This window comes from Melampsora larici-populina, assembly GCF_000204055.1.
Source record: "Melampsora larici-populina 98AG31 unplaced genomic scaffold MELLAscaffold_10, whole genome shotgun sequence".
In the NCBI taxonomy this organism is placed as follows: Eukaryota; Fungi; Basidiomycota; class Pucciniomycetes; order Pucciniales; family Melampsoraceae; genus Melampsora; species Melampsora laricis-populina.
Window position 1 is genome coordinate 147,635 of NW_006768774.1, and position 26,080 is coordinate 173,714.

The window sequence follows — 26,080 nt, forward strand, 5'->3', positions numbered from 1 at the left end:
ATGTTAAATAGTACAAGCGGTCATCTCCTGTGCAAAGTCCTAGCCAATCTCTGCGTTTCCTGTAACAACTTAACGGAGTACTTCCTTACGTATCTCTTGTATGATGAGGACTTCCACCTCCCAATGTGTCTCAAGGATGACAATGAACAACCTAAATTAGCTCTCAATGACGCGCCTCCGATCCTTAAACTATGTCCTGTCCAACGACAACCCATTGGCTCATGGAATTTTAAGACTGCGAGTACCGTTTCCCTTCTTATAGGTTCGTTCGCCAGAATTCCACGAAACAGTGGTTCGTGAGCCGAACCCGGAGAACTTCGTAGTAGTTGACGTAAGGCGGCAATCGGGTCTAGCCGATTAGGTTGTTTGGTAAGGCGTAGGAACTGTAGTTCACCGGGTGCGGCTGTTTTCGCGAGGCGTAACCGAATGATGGCAGATGAGTCATCGGACGAGAACCTAACGTCTTTCCGTCGAATGTAAATATCGGGGTGATCATCATGTCTGGTGAGCTCGCCTAGTCGGGCTAACCCCCAAAAACCTACTAAAAGCAGCGCTCTGAGAGTGGTATTTGGTAGTGATGGTCCGGGTAATTTTCTGATGAGGTAATCGAGGTCTGGTAATGTCAGGCCGGACCGATGAAGCCGTACAATGCTCGTTTGACATTTCTTCGAAGCTTTCAGTATAATTCTTAGTCTATCGGAGTCAATCTCTGGAAATTTTGCGCTGTGGAGGCAATGCCACATTCGCAAACCTGTGAGGTATCGTTTGGTGGTATCACTTAACACGGGATTATCAGTTTGTCGATCATTGCACCAAATCACGAAATCGTATAGAATCTTGGATGTGATCGGCAAAGTGAACGAGGAATTGTCCAAGAAGGTAAAGAGCTTGTTTACCGCTGCCGCGTATTGACGGATGGTTGAACTGGCCCATCCGTGTTTCAACATCACTTCGCTAGCCGCGTCTAGAGGGTGGAAAGTCGAGGGTCCCGTCTTACGAAGTGTTGCTTTGGCTGATGTCATTGTGAATAGGTGTTGATACTGCGACAACTTTCAAAGGTGAAATTTTGAGATAAGAGTTGTGCGAGATCTGCTGGAATGGGTACTGCCACGAGATTGTTCAAGCCTTCTGAGGGTTTCAGACCTCTGGACAATTGGTTGGCTTCATTATCAGCTGACGTTACTCGTACTAAGTTGATATCACAATCTAATTCAATCAGCAAGTCTTGAACTAATCTCCATTCCCGGTTGACCCAGAAGTCGTGTGATTTCCTGTTCCTCGCTGCACCTTCTGTGGTCGTGTTGTCAGTCAGGCAGGAAAAACAAAAGCCTGCCACGCCGGTCGATAGATTCAGTTCTTTTAGCATTAAGATACCTAGCCGCACGGCTACTGTTTCCGCCCAGGCGATAGTTCGTCTGGGCCGTCCTGGCGGTTCATCCCACCCTGGCAACCATCTGAATTGCGACCAAGATCTCCCAATGATTATACCTATACCGTAGTCCGTCATAAAAAGTTGAAAAGATGAGTTATAAAGTAAAACTTAATGTGGAAAGACGAATGTAAATAGAGATAGTATAGATTCATACCTATACCGTAGTCCGTCGAAGCATCGCCAACCCAGCCAACGTTTTTTATAACGTGATCTGGGACCAACTTTGTCGGGTTTAGGTTTTCCAAGTACGATTTCCAGAAGAGTACGTCTTCTTTTACATCGGCGGGAATTGTTCTCTTCCCTGGCGACCTCCAAGACGCCACGAAACTGAACCCTTCAACTAAATAACATTTAAGCTGCGGTAGAATCAACGTGAGGTGGCTAAGTTTACCATTGAATTTTTGCATTTCCTTTTTCGTGATGGTTGTCATCGTGAGGAACTGGTCGATATCGCACTTCCTTTTCAATAACTTTTTGTCTGTTAAACGAACTGTCTTTAATACACAGTTCCATATAAAACCTATGAACTTCTGTTCATCGGCGAATTCCGCGTATTTAGTGACATTAGTTTTTACACCGAGCTCTTCGCTAGCCTGTACAATTTGCACCATGGTCGTTTTATCAGACTTCAACTTAATCATCAAGTTGTCGTCGACCCAACGAAATACTTCTAATAACTTGAACGCTGCCTTCATCAACTCTTTCCAGCCATCAGCTGGACCACCAAACGAGCCACAACCAGCCACGCCACCGAAGGCTATCATCAGATCTATGAATATTTTGCTGTTGAAGTCCATTATTGCTAAATATGGCCATTGAGAAGGATGCGTAGGGATTTGCCTGTAAGCACCTTCCCAATCGAATATCCCCATCTGAATTTCTACTTTTAAATTTCTAATAAACGCAGCCACTAATTTGAAATCATTCCACGTCGTCTCGAAATCTTCTTTATTCACGAAGGAATTTACGGATGGGATTTCCGGGTTGAATTTTGGATATGACATGTCGTGAATTGGTCTAAACGTGCCGTCCGCATTTTCTACTGCGCCCAAGGGATTTGTTCTAAAGAAACCTAAGTTTTGTAAAACTTCTTCTTTAGTATATGGTCCGTACATTCGACCTGCGTTGACCTCCTTCTCTATACTATCTTCGATTTTCTTCCTTGCATTCGTTGCTGAGTTATGGTTGGGGGGGCAATAAAAGTCCCAGTCTTTTATCCTATGTGTCGGAATACCCTGATGGAAACCCTTTTCAAAACCTTCTAATAGATAACCGAATCTCTCTAGCAAGTTGAATTTAGTTAGTTGGTTTTTCCATACTATAATATTCATGTTGCATTTTACGGCTGCAGGCCAAAGAGGAATTGTTGATTTCTCTTTTCCATTTTCAACGTTCGAAGTGGATTTATCTATTGAACTGCAACTAAGGCTTTTGATTCATTTCAACAAAAAGTTCACATATCAATTTCTATCACGTACATATAGACAAATCACTAACAAATAGCGTATTACAAATAATCATAAGTAACAGGCAGGGGCATAATATCGCTTATAGCTCACGTTTGTTTATCTTTTGAAGTAGATTGACGTGGCTCTTCATCTCTATAAAATTGCGATCTATCTACTTGTTTCCCCTTATTATTGCTAGGGATAAATTTATCTTTAGATTTTTCATTCCGTTGATAAGGCGTAGGAGATCTTTCTCTGTTTATGTTTTGTCAATTGTTTCTTCTGTTGCCTTGAAAACTATCATTTCTTCTGAACTGATCGTTCCTATTAAAAGGCATTAAGTAGTTATTGTTATTATTGTTATGATTGAAACTATTGTTATTTCTTATGTTATCATTTTCATCTAATATGTTTTCTACTGAGTCATGATTCAAACCATCTGAGTATTGTCTACCTGTGACGGGGTTGAAACGTTCTCGTATATTCCCTTTTGCATATGCTGGTAAAAGACATTGTCAATTATCTTGTTATGTTTTAGACATCAATCATTTACAACGACTTACGATTGTCTAGTAAGATAATTCTACCATCTCTCAATAACTCAGTCCGTGCTTTAGCTTCTTCTAAAAAGACTTCTCTTGGAATTTTCGGGTCTCCAGGTGCTGCTTCTACCCTATTGCACATGACGTCTGTCCTAACTGAGATATCGTACCTAAATGCTGTTAACCAGCCGTGTCTGAGGCTTAAGTTTTCTACATAATCAAAGTGTTTCTCCAAACTTGAAACTATCATCAGTTATCTTTAACTTCAACTCCGTCTAGATGATTATACTTACTCATTCGCAAATTTTACATGAAAATAAGTTTGACGTAAATACTTTAGCATCAATGTCTTCGCTCTAGTCCAATCAGCGTATGTCATCCACCATTCGCTTTTTGGTATCAAGCCTGTCAGCTTGTCTTTCTTTTTCGACGTGTTGCTGCCTTCAGCCATATGGTCAAGCTCTATCCAACGATCATTGAACATCGTGAGTTTGAAGTTTAAGTCTAATTTTGTTAGATGATCATTCCAGTATTTGCTGAAGCCTCTTAAACCTGATGACGAAACCTTTCCACTGTTATTGTAAACTGAATCTACGACATTCGACAAAGGAATCTTCTTATTTGAGTTTTCTCCTAAGGACTTTAAAAATTGTTCTACAATTTTCGTATTCCCCATTGCCAAAGCCATTTTGGCAATTTCAATCGAAATGTCTATAGTTCAAAGCTTAGTTAGTATTATATCTAAACAATTCTTTTAACAATAGTAGTTTATCTGTGATTAAACTATATTTAGAATTAGAGGATGAGCTCTCATTCCTTGATTGGAAGAGCAGTGGATATTAAGAAGTGAGGATGAGCTCTCATTCCTTGATCGGAAGAGCAGTGGATGATTAACGTTCGTTCTAACAAGAAGCTCTCATTCCTTTTGGAAGAGCAGTGGAACAAGCTCATATTCTTTCCACAGAAGAGCAATTGGATTCAATAGCTCGCATTCTAAGTACTAGAAGAGCAGTGGTATTTGATAGAAACCTTCCGAATTTAAAGAGCGTAACTTACTTTGTTTTTGATCATTCACTTCTTCAATAGATGAGGAAGACCCACTTTCGTTTTCTTCACTAAACATTAACTCTTCTTCTATTTCATTGTTATCTATTTGATCGTCATTTATAATTATGTCGTTGGTAGAAATGTGAGTGGCTTCTTTCTTCTTCGCTTTGTTCGCTTTGTTGACTGATTTGTTTGCTCGATTCATTCTTATCTCTTCTAATGCATCTTCTCGATCTCTTCTAAGTTGTTCTTCCTATTTGGTTTCAATTTCGAAACTTCTTTCTTCTTCTGATGGTGGTGGAGTCGGTTCCGGTTCGAATTCCGGTTCTAGATTCTTGTTCCTTCTACTCGACCTCATGATGTTCGAAAATGGGGAATCCTTACCCGCGGAAAGGTCTAAGACGACGAACACACACGAGGAGTGTGATGACGAGAGGAGAAGAGAGAGAGATGAGGAGAGAAGAGAAACAGCGAGGATTCTGATGGGAGGGAATACTCTAGGTGACGTCTCTCTCGAGTCCAGGCCTCTCAATCCAGGGCAAGACTGGTTTGTCATCTCTATGATGTCATCAGTTCTCTGTGGTGAGGCGCGTGACTCTAAGACCTCTCAGGTGTCACGCGAGACCTTTCCGGGGTGTGACATGGACAAGGTTGATTCCTAGTCCCGTCGTCACCAACCCCCAATCAAAAGCTGCAATTCTTTTCTTTTGTTTCAAAGACCATGCTGTTGGATCTGCATGTACATTGGCGTCAAATTTGTCTTTCAAGAACAAATCTTCCATATTATTTCTCCAAACATTATTACCAAACCTCTTATGGATTTCATCTTTCCACTCGTCCCATGTCATTGAGCCTTTGCTTTTACGCTTGTCTATGTACCACTGTACTCAAGTGGCTGACCACAACAAGTGGGTCCATCTTCAGGTCTGTTATCAGGCTGTCACACCAATCAATATAATCATTGTGATTATACTCTCCGTCGCCACTAAATCTTTTCCAATCTCTCCCTGTTGGCCAAAGTTTAGTTAAAGCTTTGGTTAACTTGTCTTCTCGTGTAGTTTCAGACATGACTGTATGAGCAGTATCTTCCCTTACAAATGACTAGCACATCAGCGGCGGGCCGCTGCTTTCAAAGGCTCAAATTACAAAAGGTATGTTGGTACCTTAGAGCTAGTTATCTAATACTCTCTCACATTCTGATTGATGCTCATAATCATCTCACAACATTAGGCATTCTTCATACATTATTCTGTATCTAGCTAGACATGGAAAAATGTACATCAGGGATACATGTAATGATCTTGAAGTGAAATTTTTGTACAAACAGTTCTCTTGGATTTTGTAAGAACTCAACTATGAGAATCACTATCACTATTTTAAATATTTTGAGTACTACCTCCTTGAGTCTTTCCAGAAGGAAAAGAGTATTCAACTAAAAACCACATTCAATTCAGTTCCAGATGTTGTTTTATTGTTTTGATCCATGTCAACTTTTATTTCAAAAGTCACATCTCTAAATTGATGCAAACCATTCAACTGATTTTTACACAAATCACTTGAACAAAAGATAATCCACAACAGTCATACTGTGTCTTTCTTAGCATCAATTAAACTTGAAATCCAATATTGATCATCCCAGTTTGATCTCCTTCCACAATCCCTACTTGTTCTTTCACAAACATTGTAATTCATATTGCTTTGACCATAATCTCTTCTATCTCTATTTGGTTCCTTATTTCTTTCATTATCTTGACCTCTATGTCCATCTCTTTCCCTATCCTTATCCCTATACCACTCTCAACTTCTAGACCTATCCCCATAATTTCTACAATCAGGAACCCCTTCCCTATCATGACAACCACCATGCTCATCACCTCTTCTTGTCAATGGATATTTCTTTGATCTCTTATTGTATCTTCTTCAGCAGTTTGTTTTCCTTCTATTCCAATCTTGGATCCATTTGGTTCTTTTCCTACTCCTGTTCCTGTTGGGCAATCATGTTTAAGACGTGGTCCACCACAATTGAAACCACCAGATTTCGTCAGTCTTCCATCTTAACCAAATTGACCATTTTGACTCCATCCAGAATCTTGAGATCTAGTATCCTATGCAAAAACATTTGAAGTACATTTAATTATACAACACTCTGAAATACAAAGAAAGATGGCAAGAAGATTGGGGTGATCAACTTACTTCTCTTGCTAAACGTGTCCATTTTGTTCAACTCATCTTTCCAAAATCACTCACTTGCATAGCCACCCACTGGAAGTAAACTCATTTGCTTTGATGTACCTTCTTAAGGTGCAGTAAAATCATATTTTTCAAAACTTTGGTGTCCAATTTAAACCAAAGAATGAAGAATGTATTAGAGGAGATCAAAAATATCAATCAAAGTGTAGAATTCTCACAAAACTGAATGCATAAAATGCACCATTATGATGATATTTTTGTAGAAAAGTTTGTTGTCCTTAGGTTTGGCTGCACAAGCTTCAGCTGTGAATTTCATATCATCTACCAATCTTTCAGATTCAGGTAAAGCTTATCTTTCTTCTGATACTTCTGTTTCTTTTTCATGTCTAACCACAATGGAATTGAAGATAAAAACATATTTCTTTGGGAATGAAGAGAAAGACAAAAAAAGTTGACTGATCTACTCTAGAATAACATCTCTTTCTCTTTTCAGTTGTTTTAATTCTTTTAATTTGCATCCTTCACATTCTACTTCTGAATCTGATCCATCAGTATCGTTCACATCAGGAAAAAATTCTTTGATTTCCTCTGTAAACACAAATCAAGAATCATTTAATCAGCTTTTCAAAATACATAGATCCTAGATTTATTCAAAATCAACTCTCAACTTACTTACTCCCAGGTGAATCTCTTATTAAAGTTTGTTCAACTAATCTTTGACTTTGTAATCTATGTTCTTCGAGTTCAGCTTGTCTCCAAGCTTCAATAGCTTCTTGTGATTCATCTTGAACTGTTTTAGGCAAAAGTGCATCCCGTTGACGTCTGCAGTAGATCTAGGTCAAAATAAGTATTGAAAGTTCCTTTCAAGAGTTTTGAGCGGTTATAGATTGAAAATCTTGATTCATCGGAACTTGATCCTGACCATGATCCTGGATTGCTTGATGAAACTGAACAGGTGAATTGATCTAGATAAAATCAACACAATTCAACTTGGACAATTTTATGAGATTTGAGTAAGGGAGTTTATACCTTTGATTGCTTTAATTTTGATTTTGGTCCAGTTGTTGAATCTGAACCTTCTGATTCAGAAGATGATGATGGTGATTATGCACCAGATGATGAATTGGTCTCCTTAACCGCAGTAGGCAATTAAGGATTTGAAATCTCAGTTGCTGATATGTTGTTGTTGTTGTTTGGTTGGTTTTGGTTCTATCTCTTGTTCTTTCCGATTTGATTTTTCATCTGATGATAATTTTAAATCAATTTGAATTGGTTAATTACCTCTTTGATAAATTTGATTTGCTTAAGATGGTCTTCCTGAAGTTGATGAGTTTTTGAATGTTGAATTATTGATTTCATTTAAAAACTCTACTGGAACCAAATTCACGGCGCTATCTAAATCGATCCAAGTGCCTTTGACAAACAAACTTCCAACCTCTTTAGGCCAACAAATCAATTTGAATGGCTTGAATGAAGATGGACCGATCCTAATAGACTGGGGTTGAGAAGCGACAGTTCAAGTCTTTTAATAAACCTAGGAATGAATCAAAAGATACACAAAGATTAGAATCGAATAGACGGATTAGATTAAAAAAGAAAGAAGAGCAAAAAAGGAAGTACCCAAAAACAACATACGTTCAATAGCTAAAATCGTTTTTTCAAGACCTCGCTAAATCAAATATGATTGATTAATTTTGTCTTGATTTAAAAGTTTGGGAATTTGGTCCATCAAATTTGGACTATCTTCCATGATCGATTGATCCCAATTTTCATCAATGTCATCATTCGAAATCTGAGATTGAAGTGATTCGAAAAGTTGAAGATTCCATGCTCATGTATCAAATTCATCTGAAATCCTTTCCCGAAAGAATCATTCCATCTTTAAATGCACCTACTTTAATATCTAACCAATCTGATTCTTCTATTCTATTGAAGTATCTTCTGTAAGATCATGATCGATTTGAATGTTGAATACATTCAAGATTTTGTTCATTAATCGAGTCGATTTTGGGCTTGTTGATGAAGTTGATGGTGATTTAAGTTTTGAAGCATCAGAGGAATCGATGCACTTATCATGCATGCTGCTTTCCTTCTATAATCAATCTGATCACACAAACACATCAATCAATTCAAACTCTAAATCCGATCACTTGGTACCAATTCAGGAATGTAAACTCTAGAAGCAAGTTCAGAAATTGGATGTCGAGTCAGAACCAGTGAAGGATAAATCAAAAATTTGGATTGGTGCTCTAGAGGTGATATTTGCACAGCTGAGGTGAGTTTAAAGACATTGCTCTGTCTAAGATGCAATGAAGAATCAATAGAAAAGAAAAGGTTGGGTAGTCAATTTTTTCGAATAAAAGCTAGACATTGGTCAAACTTAGTCGGGCATTCAAATGCTTAAGTAAGGGACTCACAAACAAAGCTTAAAGGTGGATGATTCTTATGCATTGATGGACACCAATGCAACAGTCAAATGGCCCTCATTGACATCATGCTTGATGGTTCAAAGAGTTGGTGGTTCTTATTGCCTAATTTCGAGAGGTTGTGATGGGCTGGAAAGGTGATTAAGCTTTTGTATCTATTTCATGGAGATTGCAAATTGAATGGATTAAGCTTAATGAGTTCGTTGATCAGGTGCCGAGACTGACAACGTTTGTTGATTGGAGTGGAAGAAGAGATGTGAAGAAAAGGGGAGAGACACGTGCAAGTCAGAAAGTCTTGGTTGCACGCGGAAACCTGTAAATTGTGAACAGGGTTTGGGGGTTTTGGAAGTTTTATCCGTGAACGCGGTTTCCCTTTAACTTATATGATCTTTCATGTGCTGGAAATGCTCTTTCTCTGGTAAAGTTTCTTTGTGTAGGTTGAATTGTGTCTTCTCTTGCAAAAACTCTCTCAGGAACTGGTGAATTCTGCAATTCATTATTCCTAAGTAGAGGTTCTACATAGTTTACCGTATTTTCTCTTGTGTTTGCTGCGTGTTGTCTAAATCTAGCTTCTCCTCTAAGTGAAGGGTCTACTCTAGGATTGTTTTCATGGTTGTTCTCCACTTGTTGGTGTACCACCAGTGGACTGGAAAAATTCTATTGTGTGGAATTGTTATTACTTTGACTTGTTATCCCAGGTTTAAGTTCTTGAATGATTGATAACCTGGCACTGTTGGCATTATCATCCATTTTTATTAGCTGTTGTTGTATTTCAGTATTCTTTTGTAATATCCTGTTATTGAACATTTCTTGATTCTTCAACAGTTGGTCTGAAAAAACTCTAAATTGTTCTTCTTGTTGTTTCATAAAGTCTTTTTGTAAATGTTCGTGGTTATCTTTTATGTTCTCCTGCAATGCGTGGTAGGATTTCATCATGCTACTTTCAAATTGTTGTTGTTGTTGATTCAAATCCTCATGGATTTTTGTTGCTCTTGCTTCTTCTTTTAATTTATCAATTGTTGAATTTATTTGACTTTCGTGTTTCTCAAATTTATTGAATAATTCTTCAATTTTATTGTATGGGTCTTTGATTGGTAGTTTCAATTGTTTGTCTAATTTGACATCTAGTTGTTTGGTCACAATTTTTGTTTCTGCTAAATCACTTACAAGTGCATCACTTATTTCTCTGATACTTTCTTTATCTTCATTTCTATTTTGAGATATCTTAGTGATTACGTCTTGGAAGTTCTTTTCATAATTGCTAAATTTTAATGAGCTCTTCTTCTCATTGTCTGAAATCCTTGTGGCAATTTGACTGGCTAGGTTGGTTATTTGTTTGATCATGTTTTGTTGAGAAGCTGTTAGAGTTGCTTCTTCATGTCTCTTATTCAAAGTTTCTCTAATTTGTAATACTAGAGCTTGGGTTTTATTCAAGCTGTACATTGGAGTAAATTCAGAGTTCTGAATTTATTTTTCTCCTGGTGCAACATCTCGACTTGTATTAGAAGTTGATGCACTTTTGTCTTTATTTTCAGAAGAAGGTACTTGTTGCCTTTCTTTCCCTTTATTTTTAGGTCTCTCTTCAGTTTGAGATGAACTTATTTGTTCTTTAACTTCAACAAGTTGTGTTTTTAATTCTGAAAATTTGTTGATTAAGTCATCTTGGACTTCTGTATGATATCTTTTGATATCAAGCTCACTACAAAGTTTCTTAACTTCTGTTATTTGTTCTCTCAGTTCTATAAATTTACTCATAATATCATCATAAGATGATTTATGTAATTGACAAGTTAATTGAAATTCTTTCAGTCTCACTTGCTCACTTATCTCACATTGATTTTTTATCAAATTTATAGTTGGATTCAAATGTTCAACTTTCTCATAAATTGCATAACTCTTTCGTCGAATAAGGTCATCTAGGTCTAAATGAGAAGTTGAAACAGAAACTTTGGAATTTAAATTGGAAACTGAATGCGGCTGGTTGAACAGCCCTTGATAGTTTACTTGCTCTATCTCGACTTCTTCCATCTTAACGGATTCTACTGAAGGAGATAGTAAATTGGAGGAATCACTCTCTAGAGGGGGACCAGTAAAAGGAGTGTCAGTGTACAATACTGATGGATGATGGTGAAAGGCAGAACTAGGAGGTAAGATGCTTACTGATCTCGTTCCTTCTCCTTCCCTTTTCCCTTCGGGTCTGGGTCGGAATTGTCCTGTTTCATTCGTTTCACAACTAGAATCATGTCCAGTAAGTTGGATGCGTTCTCCGCCAAAGCATCGATCTCGTCGTCGCAAGCTCTCTTGCGTCGTTGGCTGGATGGACCGGCTGCTCGTGGATTCTCGTACGGTTCCATCGTACGGGGGTTCCGATGGTAAGGGTTGTAGCTGGCTACCTGTTCCACTTTGGCTCGGTGACGACGGCCCCCAAGGAACTCTTCGAGTTCCTTGTGGGCTTCCTTGGCCATACCTAGGATCCGGCGAAAGTTCGCGTTGTTGTTCGCAACGCAAGCTTCGTCCAGGTTCTGCTTGAGGCCGATGATCGCCTGACGGAGTCGGGCTTCCTCGGCTTCGCGGGTCTGCTGGTACGACGGTTGCGGAGGAGGAGGCGGTGGCATGGGTTGGTTGCTCGAACCCTGAGCCGGTTGTTGGTGTCGATACACCTGGGAAGGGTGTGGAGGGTACTGAGGTTGGGGGTTGTGTCCGGGGGATGGTGCCGGAGGGTATTGAGCTACTGGGGCTGGAAGATTGGGCGGGTAGTGAGGTTGGTAATAGTACCCCGCCTGCTGTTGTTGGGTCTAATTTTGCCACATCAGTACGCTTCAAGTTATCTATGAGCTTCGAGTCAGGCTTACCTGAGCTGGGTAGTGGTGGGAATAGCTCCCCCACTGGTGTCCCTCTCGTGCTTCGTGTCCTCGGTTCAACGGATCGTTGTGACCTGGCTGAGCTTCGTGTGCTGGTTGACTCGGCCCGGTTTGGTGGTTGCGATCCTCTAGAAGACATGGTAGGTGGTTTTTTTTTTATTAGTATCGGTCGTGGTTCAGATAATCAAAAAGGGAATTAATCTTACGGTTTTCGTTCGGTCCGTGATTGTAACCCGAGCCGGTACTTTGGTTGTTTCCTTGTTCTAAAAAAAAAAATAGGCAAACGAAGAAGAAAAAAAAAATTATAAGGAATTTGTGATAAGAGAAAGAAAATTGTTTATATATTTAATATTTCTACTTACGATTATTTTGAGCAGCTTGTCCTTGTTCTGGACCAATAGGATGAACGTTATGGTTATCTAAATTTAGATTGAATCAATTAGTAAGATTAATATATAGTATTGTTTTAGATGAACAGGATGGTTTGAGGTAAGGAAGATGTAGAAGTAATTGATTACTTACTATTAAACTGGGCTGCTAAGACTTCAGGTGAGGGTCCTGGGGCTCTCGTTTCGTCTCTCGCGGTCACTTCTGATCCGGGGGAGTCGATATCGATGTTCGCCAAAGGATCTTGGGGGATTGGTGTCGCGACAGTCGACTCGATTTTGATTGGTTCCTGGGTAACGTTTCCGTATGCGTCCTCAAAATCAAGGACTGACCCGTCGATTGCAGGAGTGGAGCGTTCGCTTCGATTAACACCTACAGATTGATGGCCCGTTTGCCCGTTCTGAGGTGTACCGTGGTTGGCCAAGTCTAACGAATTAAAAAGGTGTGGGAACGACACTACAGTAGTTGGTGTCTAACGTAAAACAATAGGAAAAAGAAGAATTAGAAAAATTCAGATTGATTTCGAGAAATGGAATAGGGAAGAAAAGCAAAAAGCGAAATAAAAGAAGATTAGTATATTTTCTTGGTTCTGGGTGACAAGAGTTATAGAGGGATGAAGTGATGTTTACTTTTAAGTTTATAAATGACTTTAACAAGGTTAAAGAGGTTTTTGAAGTTGATCGATTTGATAGAAGAAGGGTAACAATCTGATTTGTTCTCAAATTGATTGTTTAAGGATGGATCGTTCTCGAGGATAGGATGCGTCTTATACTCTTGAACTCGTCGACTGGCTTTGCTTCCTATACAGATGTGTTCAATGATCACTAGTGAATGTGAAGTAGGTTAGTATCTCTTTCTTCTTTCCTCTTTCCTCTTTTTTTTTTTTTTTTTTTTTATTTGCTGACTCACTTTTGTATTACTTTTATTGGTGTTTGTCGCTAGGTGATGATCGATTGAGGTCTATCTGCGGTGGTAAGTAGGACCGAAAGCTATCATTCGTTTTATTTGATCACACTGTGGTGTAATTTAGATCTTGTTTATTCGATTCAGCTCTGTTTTGAATTGAATTACTAGGTGGATGAAGGAAAAAAAAATTAATAGAAGAAAGAAATGTAGGGATTTGGAAAGGATGGGTAAGTAAGAAATCGAAACGAATTTTGTGGCTTTATTGGACTCACGGTGTGGTTGTTCGATTTGTTTGGTGGCTTTCCAATTGGCGGAACTTCGATTTTGTTTTGATTTTGATTCGAATTCCTTTGTTGATTCTTCCCTTTTGCTTATTTTTTGATCGACTCGTCCACGGTGATATCCTGAAATCAATAGTCCTTTTTGTTTCTTTGATTATGATATGATTCAAAAGGAATTGTTCCTTTCTTGATGATTTTTCGAAATTCAATGTCTTGTGAGTATGTATATGTAACTATGGTACCCGACTCGTTGTTTCTGTAGTGTTATCTCAGGGCTTTTTAGCTTTTCAAGAATTACTCGTAATACCTCTCTTCAGTTTGTCACTCAAGGTTATGTAATAAAATAACTACAATTGCTTGAAATCTCTTAGACTGAAAAAAAAATATTTTTTAAGAGGGTTGCTGAATTTCTAAGTTTTAAATTGATATGGTATTGTTCTTGGGTGAGGTGATTGATGATTAAATCACAATGTTCAATTTTTTGTTTTGATATGTAGTTTTTGATAATTTGTATCAGGGTGATTTTTATGAGTTGAGTAGGGTGATTTGTGGCCAATCACACTTTGTTTTTAATTATGATGGTTCTTAAACTTCTGTCTAGAGGTATGAAATCTCACACTTTGGTAAATAGTTGAGGTTTTAAGTTGGGTTTTAACACGATGAGGCCCCCAAATGTGAGGGTTGGGTGCTCTTTGTAGGAGTACTCAGTGCTCACTAAAGGGTAGAATGGTAAGTTTATTAAATTTTACTTCTTTATTTCAAATATGTAGTAGTTACAAATTGAAGTAAAGAAGGAAAATTAAAGAGAAGAAAAGGAACTGACAGTCTGTTTGGACAAATCCAGACAGACTTCAGTTAATTGACTCCTAAAAAGGAGATTCAGTAATTATAATATGATGTGTATTATAATATATGAAGGTTGGATCCTGGACCTTCCTTTAATCTTTATAGTAACAGATCAAAGAGTGAGTTAGTTCACCAATCTGGTTGTCCTTAAAGTTGCCAACTTGGGGTTATTCTTAAGGTCACCAGCCTGAAGTTCTTCTTAAGGTCACTAGCCTGGAGTTGTTGGAGGTCACTAGCCTTGATTGGGTTTCTACTTAGGGGAAGTAGAGGATCCAGAGGGAAATGAAGAATTGTATTACCTACTTTTAATCAGGAATCTGATTAAAGTTGATGAAGCTTATCACTAGTCTTATTTGTATAAGACTCTTGATATTTTACTTCAGTGAACTTTAATTGTTCTTTAAAAGTAGTGGGTAATAATTGCTTGGGGGATTCTCTGAAGGCTGAGAGAGGAGGGTTTATATACTCTCCTCTCCAAACCTAACTGTAGTGATATTTGTTATTATCACTACATTGGTTCAGGTTTAGTTATTGACATGTAGTACTGATTGTTACTAGTAATGCTTGATTACATATACCTTGTGTGTGGTATGTGATATAAGCATTTTAACTCTTGACACTGATTTATGAGGTGTAATTGGTGTTTTGTTACATATTACATGTTGTTTTACAGGTCCATATATATGTAATAAAGGTTTTAATACATTGTATTACATGTTACATACAGTCTATGCTCAGTATGTAACATTTAGTTAATCTTATACATATGTTTTTTACTGTTACAGGTTAGTTTTGGGTACATGTATATGTACTCAGGGCTGACAAAGGCTCTGGCACTTCATGTATTACGACCTTCCGTCTTGCAACCACAATCCCAACAACTTACCCGTTAATGGTATTCCAACGGAGGACCGCCCCAATTGTGCTCTGGTCATACCTGAACACACCTTCTACCCTCCTACCTTACACTGTTTCAATTGTATTGACGAGTGTGGGCCAGTTGCACTTGAAATTTGACGGCAAGTGTATGGCTATCACTTAGGTCTTGAAGGAATAGAAACCGTCCAGCACTTTAATGGTTACTGTCGTAGTAAGTGTAGAAAATTGTCTTACTTCACACTGGAATGAACCACTGACATCAATGATCATCATCTTCATTGCCTAGAATGTAACTCAACTTATACGCCATGTTACATCCGACACGACGGTATTCGTGAATACTATACACCGGAAGAAGGCCAGCCCACGTTATATTTCCAGGTCACTCAACATTACTTCATGAGCCATGAATTAGCCGACTACTTCAACCACTTACAAATGCTTGCAGTGTGAGTTCACTCGCCTGATTACACATAGAACAAATACTGACTTATTTCATTGTCTAAACACGTAGGGTATCGGTCTACAACCTTGTAAACTCATACAATCACACGCACGCAGACCTTGAGGCCGACTACATGAATTATTTCAATGATCCTAATTATACACGCAGGATTAGCCCGCATGTTTGTTCCCAGGGGCTGGACATCCACTGATTACTTAGATCTTCCAGCAAACGAGGGATACGATTGATAAGTGATGGCAAGGGTACAGATGATCGCCGTTTTTTTTCAGCAATGGAAGCCCATTCTGAATGGGAGAAAGTCAAAGGCACCCCATATTTGGCTCATGTGTGTTCTGATTGCACTAAAGTTGAAAGGATACCTGGGACAGACAAAGCAACTAGTACGTTTGTACCTATACTCATTGTTTGAAAAACCACATTAATATCAATACTTATATTACCTTTTACAAAGTCATGCGTGCCCTTGTCACCGATGGCATAACTATTGGTCACTGGTGTTGTAGTGTCACCGAATCCCAACTCAAAGTCCTCGATCCCCACAGAGCTTCAAACTATTGTGATGAACCTCTGCACAAGGTCCATGACCGCTATTGCCCAACGCACACAAAATTGCTCAGCGGTATATGTAAGGCACAACCTTGCATGAGACCGGTTTCATTCAACAGTCAAACCTGTGATGATATCGAGCATATTGAAGCATACAAAGCTTACAAAGAACGCAACAATACAATGTTTGGCTTGCCTAGGAGGCTCAACCGGCCTAAAGCTAAGATTCAGATTGATCCGAGCGAGTTACTTTCAACTGAAACTGGGGAAGTGAACATGAGTGAGGAAGATCTTTTATATTGTGAGGTAGAAGAACGCGAAAACGAGGTGGACCGAGATGGTGGGGAATCTGCTGTCAACAAACCCAAAATCTTGTTCTCCCGTTGTAAGACCCACAACGAACAGCTGATGGTGGCCCCATGTGGCGTAATATTAGCACGTAAAACTTTCTTTGTATTGGAATCGGTGACCAAGGTCAAAGTAAGCACACATTACTCAAAGTTCCTAATGAAAAAAAACCTTACCTGATTGTATCACATGAACCAACCTTTCAGGTTTGGATAAAAGAGCTTTACCCGAACCCCGATGATATGCCACCAGTTATATTTTACGATAACGCATGTAATCTATATTCTCACATCCGCACAAGCAAGGAAGACACAGCGCATTGCAAGAATACACTTCTCCCGGTAGACAGTTTCCATTTCAAGTCACACAAAGAATCTCATTCAACATGTCGCATTAACAATGATCCAAACAAGTTCCCTGAATTGAAAAAAGCCGATGGAAAGTGGAAGTTTAACTCGTCTGCTGCCGAGATTGAAAATGTGTGGTTTGGTCGATTTGACGCAATGTGCCACATGATGCACGCAACCAGATATAACTTTTTCTTGAACGAAATGATCAGACTTCACAACAAACGTCTATGCGAAAAGATTTCAAAACGTGCCAAGGTGGAGTTTTCGGGAAACATCTTTTACAACACTACGTCGTTGTAGGTATAACGGTTATCCAGAGAGTTGCTTTAATTACAAGTCATATTTTTTGACCTTGATGATCAATGCACCCGATTTTGCTATCTTTATTTTTCTTTCTTCTCGTCTCATTTAACATTTATAACTGTTTGAATCAATTTTTTTAATGTATCTTTGCTCCAAATTTCAGTCTGCACCCACCGGTCGTTTACATTATAGCGTGTGATTGTCATCATCTGTTGTGTCTTACTATTTAACGTCACTTGCTTTTGTAAATCAGTGATTCTCCTTAATTCCTGCTTCCCTTCATTGTTTGATGAATCTGTATGAAATCTACTACACATTCATTATAACGCAATCACAAAACGACAAGTGATGTGGTACTATCAACATTTGTCAGATCTTATATTCAAAACTTCTGCCATCAAATTCTTGACCTCAGATATCAAGTATTCTGCTGAATAACAATAATCATCCATACCATACGCATCACTTTTGCAGTTGCATGGCCACATATCAAAAACATAACAATAAAACCATCATTTGAAAGCTTATTTGTACTAGAGATTAGTCAAAGTGAAATGATGGATAGCAGATAAAGGAAGCCAATAATCAGTTCAGCTTTGGTAAGCCAAGTCGATCACAAAGATGGTTACATTTATGGTGCAGTGGAAACAAAAAGAAAGTGTTATCCATGTCCTCCCAGTCGCCTGGCCCTCGCTTTAGATCTCTATGAGAACATACACATAATCAAGAGCGGGTGGACTGAGTAAAAAGTAGCATCTATCAAGCGTCTATCTGACTTACTGTGAATTGTAGCACTCTACATCGCTTATTCTGCCCTCTTGGTCACAGTCAATCTGTACTATCAAACTTTGCCTACCACTTTCATGATAGGCATGATGAATTAAAGAATGAATGTAATCTTTCCAAGGATTGGTGTTGGCCTCTTTGTCATAAAAATCATAATACCAAACATAGCCCTTCGGCTGAGATTCATGCTGGCTCTCGCACATATACCAACCAGTTTGTCCAGGTGGTTGAGCTACCAAACTTTGTAAGAGGTACAAGTTCTTTACCTTACATCAAAATGAATGTTGTTTATTAGTCGGATAATATAATTACTTGACATCGGAGCATATATATACTTACCTGGAGTCTTTTTGCTTGATTGTAGAAACTCTCAAGGTTCGTAGCTGCCTTACTGCTAGGTTTGCGATGGGTCGTCCACAGGATGCGAAGGCTTTCTTGATAATACGAAAGCATGCGAGTGACATACAGGTTCGCCTTTGAGAGTGCCAAACAGTGTGATTGGGCGGCAAGGCTGGTCCAACGTTGATGTTGTTTCGCGGTAAGCTTCTTTGGAAGTAGCTCCCAATCAACGTAGATCTCATGTGTACTCCAATCATACATGTCTCGGGTTGAAATCATACTGATTGGTTGGCCAATTTTGTAAGAAACAAAGGTTTCAGTATATCCACTATCTCTTACAGTTTCAGGGTCAAAAGTGAGTCGCATGTTCATGTTGGCGTGAAGGTCTGAGATCACACCGTACATGAAGCCAAACTGCATGGCGGGTAAATCCGGACGAAGCTGAGCAATTGGCCTTGTGAGGTTATACCCAATGTTGAGGTATAAGTGATTTTCTACACAATAAAAAGTTTCAATGTAAGTTGAATTGCCTAATAGTCAGGTGTTGAACATTACAATATTTATACTCACCGTCACCAATTTTGACCAAATTTTGTGCTGCATCCGGTTTAGTTGAGAGTAAAGTAATAACACCTTCCGCTAGCTCGTGGATGACCTCGGGCACTGAGCCTACCTACTGCACCGGCAGGTGGAGTAACAGCGAGATGACGAGAAGGTGTAACACTTTTGACTGACGGTTCGATATCATCCTTTCCTGATTCAGGAGTGCTACTAGCCGTCTTGTTTGCTACATTTACAGTCGCTTCAGTAGGTGTGGATGAGGAGGTTGGGGCGGGCATTGCAGCTTATAGGAACCATTCAAAGAATTTTAATAAAAATATTTGTGAGCAACAAAATCAATAACACGGAATGATTGAAATCAAATCCCACCTGGAAAGATAGATAATTAATTTCAATGAAGTCAATATTGGAAGAGAAGGATTGAACCAAATGGAGAAACCAATACGAGAGTACAGTGACAGTCTTTTATTTGTAGTTTTGCATAGCAAATATGCCAAGCGATGATTCTGAACTAGCATTACTATATGTAATTAAATAACAATCAATTGGCATATGGAGTAATGTAGTTCTGTTATTTGACAATACGAATGATAGAACTATAATCCTTATTATTTTATGTTGGTTGTGCAGTTCCATGATTGAGTCATCAATATCAGAAACAAAGTAAGCGAAACATGATCGACCGATCGGGGTCATCCAATCGGTTGATGGTAGCAGCTAGAGGAATGGTAGCAATGCTAACTAGCGTGGGTTTATTAAGGATGTTGATTCTTAATTGTTTGACATATTTATTAATTTAGTTCTCTCAATTGACGAGGCTGTTGATGTATAACTTCTCATTGTGTCAATAGGTCATAATGAGCGTGTAGTTAACTTCAAGAAATAATGAAGATTAGCAGAATGGATATATACTTATTTACAAAAGCGAGTAACGATAAGATATACACAACTTATACACATGTCGTAATGAACGAAAATGAAAAGTGGCGAGTAATTAAATTAAAATATAAAACAGAGGAACCACAGGTTTCTGCGATCAGAAGGAGGAAGGGGTGAAAAAATAAGAGAAAAGACAACTTGAGCTCCGAGCAAGACAAAATAACACAACCGGCAAATCAAGTCTTATGATGCTTTGTAGGTTTACTGTCAACAACTTTTGCACTTTTGGCCCACGTGTCGTGAAAGTATCTTGTGGCCTGATGAATAGTCTTCTTGGAACCATGTGTTGTAATATACTTATCCAGTGTTGATTGAGGCACAAATCCAAGCCATTGGCGATAACGTGTAACAGTAGATTTCTTGTACATGTGTGGGCTGCCAAAGACCTCTGACCAAGCGGCTTTGATGTGAGTTTTGGGTCGCGTAGAAGCATCAAAGAAAGCCAGCATCTGAATCATAGACACCGAATGAGGCCATTTTAAAGAGCTTGCAACATCACCTTCTTCATCAGTGGTCGGTTCGGAGTCGGCAGTTGACAAAATTTGAATGTCAGAGTTTGAAGGGCTTCTAGATTGGTGAGCGTTGATTGGTGAACTGTCTATGCGAATTGGTGTACTATGAGTGTGGATTGGGGTACTGCGCGAAATCTTGTTAGATGAAGATGGAGTTAGAAAGTAACAAAGATCCATTGAGCCCTTGGTAAGTGAGGCGGCCATTTGAACCTTGTGTAATTCTAGACCCTTGCAGTCCGATTCATTGACAGTGGGCAATCGTATCAGAATTTTACGGCGGTCTGATGCGTAAGATTGTATCATGTTGGTCGGAGTAAGAAGCTATGTTGAATGGTGTGAATATGAGCATATCGGGTAAATTGGGAAAGAAAGAAGGATAATGCTTACCCATATTTCGTCGTGCTCATTCCAAACCTGTAAGCTATGTCGAAGTTGATTACCGAGTGTCTCCTGAACAACCTTCATGAGGTCTTCAGACTCATCCAAAGCTAGTAACGGCCATTGAGGGGCGTGGGCTAACAATCCGTGTGGTTCAGTCTGGTTAAGGGAGGTGAAGGATGTTCAACAATGTCAGTGTTGAAGCAAACAGCCATTGAGTAGTGGATACGCACATTGGGGTTTGACCACAACAAAAGTGTGATGTTCTTCTTTGCCGTATTTAGGCTTGCCTTATGCAACCTTTCAAACGCCTGTTTCTCAATGGCCAACGTCTTGAACTTATCAAGTTCTTGAGAAGTAAGTTTTCTAGTGTAAAGACGTCCTGCTTGAGTTGGTGCCGTCTCTGAATAACTGTTGGAGGTTGAGCCGACATCGTTGGAGTTTGAACCATTGGGAGGCGCGGCTTCAAGTTGTTGTTGTTGTGCCTCTTTCACTTTACGCTTAGACTGGGAAGCATGAGTGCGACAGACAGAATCGGTGTTGAGTTCGTTGCAACACTATTGAGTTTGAATCGAAACATGTCAGTCATCAGTTTGTATCACGGCCCTATGAATTATTTGATTGCCTCACATGATAGCAGGCTTTGATTGAACATTTGTTGTTCTTCAACAACAGATGTCCTTCAGCAAAACGTCCTAAGTAGCCGCGACAGTGGGTGGGCAGGACTCGGTCTGGGGGATTGGGGCGAGTTGGTTGGGTAGGAGGTGGAGTTGCGGGGGTAAAACTATTAAGCAAATGGCCAAAGTCCATTCCGATGTGACTGTCCTGAAAGTTGTGGTTGTCAGAGAGAACAATGGGGTTTTGAATGTTTTGATTGACTCAGCCAAACTGCCTGTTGTGTGCTGGAATTTCGGATGAGAACCTGTCCAGCCAATACTGACAAAAGTGAGTGCGGTCAATCTTGCACTGGAGGAATTTGACCAATCGTCATCAGGTACGGTATTCAACATCAGAGGTAGATGTGAGAGAAAAACATGCGTACCCTAATGCCAATCAGAGGAGCGTAGGGTTGTTTGTGTGGTTTAAAATATACAGTTGAATGGCAGGGTCTTAACCGGCAATTCTCAGAACTGCAGATGATGCCGCTGAGCTTGCCAGGAACAGGAGGAAAAGGTAGCGCTATATGGGGTTTAAGTGGATTGATGTTATATGGAGCAGGATTGTTGGACATTGGGTATTGTGGGTTTGAACCTTTGTTTGTGTGGGGATTATATAGTGAGAATGATGAGCCCCTTTGCCGAACTCAAGCCTCATAATGTGACACAGGGTCCCTCACCGGCCAAGAGCAAAAGGCCAAATAGCTACATTTCATGAAAGGTTGGTGAGAAGTAATCATTAGATATATACAATGAGGATGGTTTGGGCTACATTAAAGACCGTCCCCTGATCTGTAATGCCGGAGATGAGTCTCAGAGCTGATACAAATAATTTATGTGTGAGAAGTAATGATCTATTATATATCACAATAAGTCATATAAGTCGGTTCTGTTCGGTTGGTGATCCAGGGTACACCAATTACAGTACTCAAACCAGGAATGCAGAAGTGAGTCTACTCAGACTCACTCACTCGGGCGCCCGCGCTTGGTACTCAAGTTGAGTACCGAAGTACAGATTTACACATAGAGTACAGATACTCCCACGGTAATTTTCGGCAGAGTACGCAAGGAGGATGGGACTCATTATGGCCCGGTCGAAGAGTACTAACAAAGTGAGTTTACTCACCAAATGAGTAGACTCACTCGGATGTGTACTCACCGCGAGTACACTGCGAGTACTCACATTTAAAAAAATTGCCAGTCCTCATTATAAATGTGGACTGTCAAGATAACTTTTGATCATTCATTGGCTCCACAGTTCAACCACCCTATGAGAGTCAAGAGCTTACAAGACTGGCGGTATTTGATAAGGTAAATAAAGAAATCATGAAATACAATTCGGAACAAATTGGTTCTTATGATGATCGGGGATATTTCATGAAAGAGTTGAAGACAATTTCACCGATTTAAACAAAGCCAAAAGTGACACCCTTCTTTCAACCCATGGCATCAACTTCAACTGTAGCCTGGTCATTGCCGAGCCAATGACGGAGAAGGACAAGGTGACAGATGGTATTGGTGTAAAGTCGGCCTCGCGATGGCACGGCAATGTTTCCTGAGATTGAGAAAACCCGTTCAACTGAGGCCGCTGCTGCGGCTATGGTGAGATGTTGGAGGGCAATCCGGGCTAACACCGGCAGGGCGCCGGTGGTTGACATACGCTACACAGAGTGAACAAAATCATGTCAGTTGTTGATTTGATGCCAAAAATAAATCAAAATCGAGCTCCTAACACTTACAGTCCAAAATTGGCCAATCGTTTCGCCAGGCAGGACTGGATCTTCCCGAAGGAAGTATCGGTCAAGTTCGTCGAGTGACCGAGTGGCGTTGGTGGACAACGGAATGGCAGTGGTGCCCAAAATCGAGTAGATCTCGTCCAAGTTGTCGAGTTCAGGGTCATGTTCAGCAGGAGGGGTCGATTGTTGAGAAGAGCTAGGTGTTTCTTTGGGTTTCCAAAGGTTATACTCATCACGCAGCTGTTTCTTGGCTGAGGTGGCCACCCCGTCACGATTGATGTGGCCTTCAAAAATCTTGTCCCTAAAACGTGGATCAAGCAGAGTAGACACCAAAGTTTGGGCATTGCCCTCTTCACGAGCCAAATACTTGATGAGCTTCAACTCAGCGCGACGGCAAGCCATCCCCCAATTGCCAAGCACTTGCATATGCTTACGCAACACCTTTTGAATTTCCCAGAGCACCGGTAGGACCTTGTGTTTTGTGGGATCGTTGGATTGAAAGATTTGTGTCGCACGTTCAAACATCTCAAGCACTGGAAGCAAGTATTCAATAGTTGACCAATCGGTTTTCGAGATGGCCAATTTTTTTCGTTTTGGGTCATCGGTGTAGAGAGTCAGCGATTTTTTGAGAAGCAAAGACTGTTGTACCTGTTAAGACACGCATTGGTGTTAGCGCATGAGTATGAAGAGATTTCGATCGATGAAGCCAATGTAAAAAAAGTAGTTCCACCGGGTGGGAGGGCAGCTCATAGGGAGAAGTTCCGGGTCATTTACGCTTTCTCGGATCTTGATGAAGGCCTCGAGTTCTTGAGGACTCTTGCGGATGTGAGTATCCAAAGCTCTAATCCGGCTTACGACAGTCGACTTCTTACGGGTGGAAGGTTCCACGGTGGGTGATTCCTCAGGCTGGGTTTGAGTTGCTTCGGTTTCGACTGACTCTTGCACTGCCTCCATGTCATAGGTTGCTTGGACAATGTCGAAATCGTTTTGGGTTGGGTCGAGTTCTTCTGACTGAGAGTCGAGGTCCATCAGGATAGGTTCTTCCGGTTCGAAAGCTTGTTGGGGTTCGGCCATTCCAGAGTCCTCGTAAGCAGCGATATCGGCATCAGTCAACTCGCCCATCCCATCGAGGAAATCTTTGGCGACTAGGTTGATTACATGGCACATGCACCCATGAAACCGGGATGCAAAAGGCCAGCTAGTCCCCAACTCGGCGTATCGATCGCTCAAGTAACGCACCATGGAGCGGTTGGAGGAAGCGTTGTCACCGGTAACTGAGTAATGTTTCTGAACCGCTCCCACGTGTTCAAGAGCATTCCAATAGACTTGAGCCAAATTTTCGCCGGTATGTTTGCCTTTCAGGGTCTGAAACAAAAGGAAAAGCAAGCAAAACACAGTTGAGTAAGATCAAGAGGTGAAATCGGGAAAAACCATAAACGCAAGAGACATAAAGACAGTTACTGACCTTGAATGCAAGTAGCCGTCGGCAAAACTTGCCCTGAGAGTTAAAGAAGAATCCGTTAATTGCCATGTATGTGTGAGAAAAATCCGTGCTCGTCCAGCAGTCGGTGGCCGTGGAAATAGATCCAGGCACATGAGAGATCTCTTCGATAAGTTGTTTTTCCAGTTCGTAGAATAAGGCTTCCGAATCTGCCTTGAGAGTCATTCGACCAGGCCATGGGAAGGACGGGCAGATCGCCCGTAAAGCTTTCTCCATCAAAACACCCTCAAAGACCGAGAAAGGAAGGTTTTTGGATATTACCGCGCCAATAAGAAGCCTACGGAGCACTTTCTTGCGTTCGGCTGCAGAAAGTGGATCCTCGTCCGGAGCAATGCTACCAGGCTCTCGGTTCATCCAGGCTACCGCCAGACCAGGACATTTTCGGCGGTGCTTATGGAGGTTCGAGTTTGGACGACCAGAGATCGTCAGGGCTACACTAACATTGTTAAATAAAATTTAAACATCATTAGTCAGTGACAAATCCGGGTGATCAGATGGGACAAGGTGGTTGAATACTTACGGGCAGTGAAGACAGTAGTAGACCTTGGCTTCATCACCTTTGCCACTTCCATTGGCGGGTCCAGGAGCCGCCTCCGGTTCCTATAATTGGGTTATATGTCAATGTCAATGCTAAACATTGATAAACAAGGATTTCGGACTCAAAAATAGAAGGACTTGCATCATAATACAAGTAGACATTGGACCGGTGGGGATTCGACCTCACAGGGGAGTCATCAACATAGACCTTTTGGTCGGTGGCCTCGCGCGTCACGAGATGTCCAGGTCCATACTGAAGGGCTTGCCCATGGTTTGTAGCCAAAATGACGCCTGAGGCTCCACCCACAGCTCGAGAGGTGGTGGACGCTCGAGGTGCCAAAGTGCCATTCGAAGTTTCACGGGACAAAGTCGTAAGACGCGCACTAGAGGTATTGCGAGGAGTTGGAGCTGCTGCGGTTCCCACACGGGCGTAGGGAGATCGCACTGCTGGAGGAGTTTGGGGTGTAATTCTAGGTCTAGGCATGGTGTGTTTGAGAAAGTGTGACGGGCTAGTTTTGAAAGAAAGGGAAGATAGAAAGGTAACAGGGATAGATATAAATCTAGGTCAGAAGTCAGAGATCGATGGATAGAAAGACTTGAGGGGGAGATGGAAAAGGAAGACAACATATATAATATAGAAATGTTGCTGCTCACCGAAGGTCCAATTCCCATTCAAGATCTCCAATATTCATTATATCGGAGTTGACCCACGAAAGCGCTGGTAGCCATAACTCAATGTGGCGAAATGCCAATTGCTGAGCCATTGGCTAATACCTCAATCGTAGGATTGTTTGGCGATTAATTGGCCAGCCACCGTTAGATCGAGCGTGGTCCACAGTTGAAATTATTGATGGATTGGGTGTGAGGAGAGGATTGG

At 40.5% G+C, this 26,080-nt stretch overlaps 3 protein-coding genes across 3 annotated transcripts; all 3 read right to left on the bottom strand.

Annotated features, from left to right (window-relative positions):
* Positions 1-17,359: 17,359 nt before the first annotated feature.
* Positions 17,360-19,222, bottom strand: MELLADRAFT_104548 (uncharacterized protein; the record flags this gene model as incomplete). The annotated part of the gene is made up of 5 exons (XM_007407922.1): positions 17,360-17,567; positions 18,204-18,310; positions 18,384-18,913; positions 18,954-19,026; positions 19,061-19,222. The coding sequence occupies 5 exons, from the start codon at positions 19,220-19,222 to the stop codon at positions 17,360-17,362; spliced, it is 1,080 nt and encodes a 359-aa protein (XP_007407984.1).
* Positions 19,223-20,059: 837 nt separating this feature from the next.
* MELLADRAFT_84256 (uncharacterized protein) lies at positions 20,060-21,583 on the bottom strand (the record flags this gene model as incomplete). Its single annotated transcript, XM_007407921.1, has 4 exons — positions 20,060-20,716; positions 20,783-20,932; positions 21,007-21,330; positions 21,404-21,583. The coding sequence occupies 4 exons, from the start codon at positions 21,581-21,583 to the stop codon at positions 20,060-20,062; spliced, it is 1,311 nt and encodes a 436-aa protein (XP_007407983.1).
* A 3,707-nt stretch (positions 21,584-25,290) lies between these two features.
* On the bottom strand, positions 25,291-25,967 carry MELLADRAFT_84257 (uncharacterized protein; the record flags this gene model as incomplete). The annotated part of the gene is made up of 3 exons (XM_007407920.1): positions 25,291-25,296; positions 25,391-25,712; positions 25,858-25,967. The coding sequence occupies 3 exons, from the start codon at positions 25,965-25,967 to the stop codon at positions 25,291-25,293; spliced, it is 438 nt and encodes a 145-aa protein (XP_007407982.1).
* Between the last annotated feature and the right edge of the window lie 113 nt (positions 25,968-26,080).